Here is a 7,020-nt window from a genome sequence, read left to right as displayed (position 1 = left end):
TGTTGTCGGCGGTGGGCGCGGGCGCGGGGCCGGGCGGCGCGGGGGCGGCGGGGACCGCGGGCGCGGGGTCGGCCTCGGAGCTGCAGCTCATCGCCCGCCGCCGAACGGCTCCGGACGGTCCTGCGAGGCGCGTGCGCCCGGCGCGCCGCCCGATTGGCCCTGCGGCCCCATCGGCCCCGCCCCCCGCCGCGCCCCATTGGCCGCTCGGCGGCGCCGCTCTCCCGCGCGATACCAGCACAGCACAGCAGGGGGCGCCGCGCCGCGGCCTTTATTGTCGTCATGGCGCCGTCAACGCGCGCAGCAGCTGCGGGAAGTCGGGCGTCCCCCAACCCGTCACCGCGTCCCACGCGGGGCTGGCGCAGAAGCCTTGGCCTTGAACCGTGCCGTCCAGGCAGGAGAGGTGGCAGCCCTGCGTCACCTGCGGAACGGAAGCGTGGGGACCCCGCCGGGACGCGCGGCCCCCCGGCGGAGCCCCTCGCTCGTCCCGCGCCCGCCCCCCCCGCGGGGCCCCCCCCCCCCCCCCCCGCGCTCCCGGGTGCCTGGAGCTCCCCCCGTCCCCCCGCCCCTTCCCGGCCTCTCCCCGAGCAGCGGCACTCCGCCCGCATCCCGCAGCTCCCCGCCCCGCTCACGTCGAACAGCGCTCCGCCGTGGCCGCGCTCCCGCAGTTGGTACAGCGCGGGGTTCAGGAAGCCGAGCGGCGGCTGGCCCAGCTGCAGGCGGCGGTCGTTGATGAGCGCCAGCATCCCCGCCACCACCGGCGTCGAGGCCTGGGAGGAGAAACGCCTCAGTACCGGGCGGAGCGCGGCCCCGCACCGCGACCCGACGGCCCCGCGCTCACCGAGGTGCCCGACACCCAGGGCAGCGGCAGCCGGTTGGTCACCACCCAGTAGTTGTCCGACAGCGCGGCCAGGTCCGGATAGGCGCGGCCGCTGCTGTTGTAGTAGGAGCTGGGGGGCAGCTTCGGGGCGGAGCGCAGGAAGCTCCGCACGGCCTCGACCTGGGGATGGTTCAGCCCGGTTCAGCGCCGGCACCGCTCGGCACCGGGCACCCGCACCCCCAGCCCGCACCTGGTAGTCGGGCATCGGGAAGACGTTGCTGAAGCCGCCGCCGCTGATGTAATCCGTCACTTCTGTCGTCACCAGGAACGGGTTCTTGAAAGATGTGCCGCCGACGGTGGTCACGTAGGGGCTGAGGACGGACGGACGCTGCGGCTTCCCCAAAGCCGACCCCGCAGCGCCCCCCATCCCGGCAGCGGAGAGGAGCCCCGGGGCCGCCCCGCCGTTACCTGGAGGCTGGGAAGCTGGGCCGGAAGGTGTGGTTCCCCCCCGGCACCCTCCTGCACCCGGCACCGTCGTCACCTGAGGGCGGCTACGTGTGAGGGGCGGCACTCGCCGCTCTGGGCGGCCGGGCGCCCCCAGCCCAGCAGCTGCTCACGCACCCGAAGCAAAGAGCACTGTGAGGCCGCGGGCGGCCGCCTTCATGAATTCCACGTTGACCCGCTGCAGGTAGACCTGCGAGAGGCTGTCCTCGTCATCCCCGTAGCTGACCGAGTGCACCCAGGGCAGCGCCGACATGTTGCTGAGCAGCAGCAGCCACGCCAGGAAGGGCTCCTGGCTCTCGTGCCGCCCTGCAGGCACAAAGGCGCTGTTTCAGGGGGGATTGGGGGCACTGTGTCCCCCCAGCAGAAGCCCTGCCTCCTCCTGTCCCTGCCTGCAGAGTGCAGAATAACTCAATTGGATGCTGCCGTGATCTCCTGGAGCAGCGCAGCTGACAGCAGCATGGCAGGAATGGCTCTGGCTGCCCGCAGCTCTCGTGAAACGGTTGCACTCAGCACCTCTCCCTGCTAAGGTCAACCCCGTCCATCTCCCCACTCTGTGCAATATAGAGCAGAGGGTCCCGGCCTCCCTGCTGCCTTGCAGCTGCTCAGAGAGTCTCTCTGTCCCCCTCCCGCACTGCAGGCAGCACAGAAGAGGAAGAAGCCCACACAGGGCTTTGTGCACCAATAGACATCACCACCAGGACAGAGCCAAGAGTCCCAGTACGCTCAGCCCCTGGCCATCCTCTACTATGGACACACTGTTCCACAGCACCAGCACATCTCAGAGCAGACTGGTTTGCAATGTGCTTCCCTCAAACTGCCCTTCACCCACCCTATGGCAGATTCATGCTCAGGTCAGCCCTTCATGGAAAGGCAGAGGAGTGAGGTGACTGCCTCACATGGCAAAGCCAGGACAGGATGAGCAATGCTGCAGGGTGCTGTGGATGGTGCAAACTCACGTATCCAAAACCAATGATGACACCTCCCCTAAGAGCTGTCAGAGACCCACAGCGCACAGTGCTGGAAGCCCACAAAATATGTCCCCAAAGCAGTTGGGAAACCACAGTCCCAAAGCCCCTGTGAGGTACCATGAGGTGCAACTCACACCAGCTGGACGACGTGCAGCCCATCTCACACCCCTGGCAGATTCACAAGTGCTTCCCTGACCCAGTGTGTCAGTGCTAGATCGAGTAGGACAGGTGGAGGCAGACAGAGGGCAAAGTGGGCTCTGGCAGGGGAGCAGTACCTGCATTGCTGAAGACCCACGTGGAGATGTTGGCGCCCGTGCTCATGATGTACTCCACATCCAGGCTGGCCTCCAGCCCAGCCCTGCCCTGGCCCTGGTGCCCAACCACACGGTCGATCTCAGTGCGGTGGGCAAAGCTGCTGCCAAAGAGCTTCATGAACACAGCCAGGTCAGCCTGGTGGAAGTACTGCTCCAGGAACTGAGGGGACACAGAAGGACACAAAGTTCTTTCTCCCGACCTGGGAAGTTGGCTCAGTGTTCTCGTGGAACATTGGCCAACAGCTCTCAGCAGCTGATGAACCCTCCCACGGCACCCTGGGACCATCGGAGTGGCGCACCAGCTCTGGGGTGCAAGCTGCTCCCCCTCAGCACCGGGCAGTACCTGGGCACAGGCCTGGCTGTTGTTGGGCAGCAGTCCGATGTCTCCTTTCGTCATGTTGTATCGCTTCCGAATGACTGATGGCATCACACCCAGGTGGAAGGCTGCTCTCTGCCCACGGGACTCCATCCCCTCCTTGGCCCAGGCCCTGCTGACCACACTCCTCTCCGCAGGGAACCGGTGCAGGCCCCCCACTGTTCCACAAACAAGGACAAGGTGCCAGGGTCCTGTGCTCTGGCAAGACACAGCCCTGCTCCCCCTCCTCACCCTGGCTGGAAGCAGGGCACAGGGAGCACCCATAGCACACTGCACTCTGTGTCCTTCTGGGCTGCCATTACCCCACTGCTGAGCAGCCACCACTGCCCAGCACCTTATGCTCTCCTTGTGCCAATGACTGCGGTGCCACGGCTTCCTCATGGCAGGGGCTTCAACCCCTCAGAGGCAGTGGCAAATCAAACACCTGCACAGCCACAGACACCTGCACAGCCAGCACAGCCATGGGAAGCACTGAGGTCACCGCTCGCCTCCTCGGGGGGCACGGGGCAGCCAGGACACGGCCAGAGAACCACTGTGCTCTGTGTGCTGTGGCTGCCCCATCCTGGTCAGCAGCGCTCAGCCTCCCACCTGCATCTCTGAGCAGCCCAATGCCCCCGCACATACCAAAGTCGATGTGCTCTGCCAGCTCCTCAGGAACGCTGTAGGGCTGCGGGGAGCGGATGACGCTGCGCTGGCCCTTCACGTAGCGGTGGAACTCAGCCCCGGGCAGGAGGCGCTCAGCCGTGCTGCAACACAAGGACAGCTCACACAGGAACTTGCACACAGCACAGCCCAATCCAGCCCACACCCTGCTCGCACTTCCCACTGTTAGGAGCCAGGGATGAGTGCCTCTTCCTACCCACGCTGTCTCCGTGGAGCAAAGAGTGCCCTCTATACCCGGGCTGAGCACCACAGAAGCCAACTGCAGCTCATCCCAGCCCCGCTGTGGGGACAAAAGCGGGCACAAGGAGGCGAGGGGCAGCCCGAGCACTGTCTCATACACACACCTGTCTATCTCACATACACTCTGGGCCAGCAGGACGCAGCTACTCCAGCACCGGGGCTGCACAGAGCAGCCGGCTCCGGGCCACGGAGCCCCATGGGCCAGAAGGGCTCGGCCCCCGCCTGCTATTGCCCAGCAGAGGGCCGCGTCCGGCACAGCGCTCACCTCGCCGGCATGCTGCACTCCAGGAAGTCCAGAGTGGCGACGCTGCGGCAGTCCTCGACGCCGTGTCCCCGCAGCCACTTCAACACGGTCACCAGCGTGGCCGGGGAGGGGCGCACGAGGTCCCGCAGCTGCTCCACGGTCAAATATTTGCCTGCGGGCACACGGGGTCAACGCGCGGCCCGGAGCGCGGCGGGGCCGGGCCAGCAGGTCCAGTCGTTACCGTATTGCGGGGAGCGCGGCTCGGACACGGTGCGGACGAGGCGGGCCAGGCGCTCGGTGCCGCGCTGCCGGAGCGCCAGGGTCAGCTGCACGCCGTGCTCGGGGCTCACGCGGCCGGCGAGGACCCATCCGGGCGGAGGGCTGCGGGCGGACCGTGAGCGGCGCGGGCGGCGCGGGAGGCACCGCACCATCCCGCAGCGCACAGAACGGCACCTACCGGAACGGCTGGTCCCGCTCCAGCGCCCGACCCGCGGCGCAACAGCTCCAGGCGGCCGCACACAGCGCCAGCACGGCGGGGAGCGCCCGGCACCTGCGGTGGGCAGAGGGCAGCGGGGCTGAGCGGGGACCGGCGGTCCGCCCCCCCCCTCCCGGCCCCGCGCCCCCGTTACCCTCGCGCCATCCCGCCGCTGCGCCCGGTCACGTGATGGAGCGCATGAGTCCCGGTCACGTGAGGAAGCTGCGGTCACGTGACGCGTGGCCCAGCCCCCACCGGCGGGGCGCGGCTCTGCGCTGCTCGGGGCGGGCTGCGATGGCGGTGCCGGAGCGGCGCCCGGTCCGTCCCTCTCCTTGCCCGGGTCACTGTCGTTGTGGCCGTGCGAGGCCCCGTGGGGCGGGCTGGTCTAGAGGTTACCCTGGGGCAGCGCTCGAATGGGGCCGCGGGGACCCTGGCGGGGCCGAAGGTTCCGTGCCCGGCAACCACCGGGCAGGGACGGCATTGCAGGGCTGGAGGAAGCCATCCGGCGGGGCTGTGCCTGCAGGAACCGCACTGCGGTGAGGGGAGCGGAAGGTAGAGGCTGCCCGCGGGGTCTGCTGCTCAGTGCCCACCCTGCAGTGAAGGGCCGGAACCGGATGGACGGGCTGCCGGCTGCAGGGCGCGTACCCTGGCACGGGTTCCTGGGGTCTGGAACACAGGCCATATGAGGAGAGGCTGAAGGAGCTGGGAATGTTCAGCCTGGAGAAGAGGAGGCTCAGGGGAGACCTCATGGCACTCTGTAACTTCCTGAAGGGAGGTTGTAGTGAGCTGGGGGTCGGCCTCTGCTCTCGTGTCATCAGTGATAGGAGCAGAGGGAATGGTTTCAAGCTACGGCAGGGGAGATTCAGGCTGGACATGAGGAAGAATTACTTTTCAGAAAGGGTGGTCAGGCACTGCAATGGATGCCCAGGGAGGTGGTGGAGTCACCGACCCTGGGGGTGTTCAAGGAAAGGCTGGATGCTGTGTTGAGGGACATGGTTTAGTGGGAGCTATTGGTAATAGGTGAACGGTTGGACTGGATGAGCTTTTAGGTCTTTTCCGACCTTGATGATTCTATGATTCTATCCGGGGCGCTCTGTGGGGTCCTGAGCGCCGCCCGGCTGTCCAGCAGGAGCTGGGAGGCGTTGGAGCACATCTGCGTACCGTACAGCCGGGGTGCAGCCGCCCCAGCACTGCTGCCACCACCCGCAGGGCCTCGGGGAGCTGCAGGCGTGGGGCGCCCCGGGCAGAGCAGGGAGGGCGGGGATGGAGCTGCGCTCTCACGGGGCTGTGGGAGGGGCAGCGGGAGTCGTAGCGGTTCGTCGTGTCCTGTCCAGCTGGTGCTGTCTGCAGCTGCTTGGCTCCCAGTATTGCTGAGCAGCAGCTCTTGGTTTCCTTGCCTTGTTCTCTTGGATATTCCCACACTAGGAGCCATCCTGATTAGTATCACAAAAGCAGGATCGTGATACTTGTGGATCTTGGGACTGTGGAAAATTCAGGTATTTTTTGCTGCTGTTGAAGGGAGGTCTGAAAATGGTGCTGTGGAGTTTGTTACCCTGCCCGTGACCCAAAGGGCAGCCCTCAGAGGCAGGCGTGAGGTGAGGGTGCTGTAACCCCTCCTGCCACCTTGGCGTGGATCAACGAGTTCTTGTCCCAGCCACAAGTGCAGATGTGCTGCTTGCAGCAGCTCCAGGAACTCCTCCTTCGTTTCCTGCTTCTGCAGAGCAGTGTCCAAGCCAGAAAGAGATGGACAATGGGAAAACCACCTGCCTGGGCTGGGCTGCCATCTCTCCCACGCTGGAGCCACAGCGTGGCCATCCAGAGCAGCAGCTGCAGAATGCAGAAGCACTCTCATGCTAAGAGTGTCTTGGGGCGCCACTGGAGCAGTGGCTGCTGAGTCTGGGGCAGGAGGAGCAAAGGTGGCGGTCCAACCTTTCTGCCTCCTGCCCTCAGCCCTGTTGTGCAGGCAGTGCCATTCCAGCCACAGCCGTGCAGCTCAAGGTGCCGCACGCCCAGGCAAGCGGTGCCTGGTGCAGGCCTTGGCCCTGCTCCCTTTGGGTGAGGCAGGGCTGCTAAGGGATTCAGTGGGGCTGAAGCGCAGCCCTTCCTGTTTGCAGAACAGCATTCAGCATCTCACTGACACGGGAAATCCACCCACGTTCCTCAGCCCCCATTTGGCCTCTGAGGTGCTTCCCTGCCACCCGGAGGACCTCTCCTGTCCTGTAGGAATCCATTGCTTCAGACCCGCTTTCTGCAGGACACCACGCTCCTCTCTGGGTGTTGCCCATAGCGTGAGTGTCTGTGCAGAGCCCTCGGGCATTTCTGGTGCCTGCAATTGGAAACACATGTGGGGCCACTCAGAGTTTCCATGCAGGCAGCGCAGTGTGGTTTGCAGCAGCTGGAGTTGGTTGACCGCCCGAAA

General features: G+C 66.0%; 1 protein-coding gene across 1 annotated transcript; it reads right to left on the bottom strand.

Annotated features, from left to right (window-relative positions):
• Positions 1-244: 244 nt before the first annotated feature.
• Positions 245-4,781, bottom strand: TPP1 (tripeptidyl peptidase 1). The gene is made up of 13 exons (XM_042890689.1): positions 4,756-4,781; positions 4,584-4,676; positions 4,368-4,507; positions 4,148-4,298; positions 3,604-3,725; positions 2,947-3,137; positions 2,565-2,763; positions 1,439-1,627; positions 1,286-1,358; positions 1,068-1,188; positions 839-997; positions 630-767; positions 245-418 (listed from the first exon to the last, which is right to left on the bottom strand). Exons 1-13 carry the CDS (start codon positions 4,764-4,766, stop codon positions 278-280), a joined length of 1,728 nt encoding a protein of 575 aa, XP_042746623.1. The 5' UTR covers positions 4,767-4,781; the 3' UTR covers positions 245-277.
• Positions 4,782-7,020: the final 2,239 nt, after the last annotated feature.

This window comes from Lagopus leucura, unplaced genomic scaffold (assembly GCF_019238085.1).
Source record: "Lagopus leucura isolate 7727_CA_CO unplaced genomic scaffold, USGS_WTPT01 239-0_obj-0_obj, whole genome shotgun sequence".
Classification (NCBI taxonomy): Eukaryota; Metazoa; Chordata; class Aves; order Galliformes; family Phasianidae; genus Lagopus; species Lagopus leucura.
Note: the sequence above shows the minus strand (reverse complement) of the source record. Positions and strands in the feature narration are given on the sequence as shown.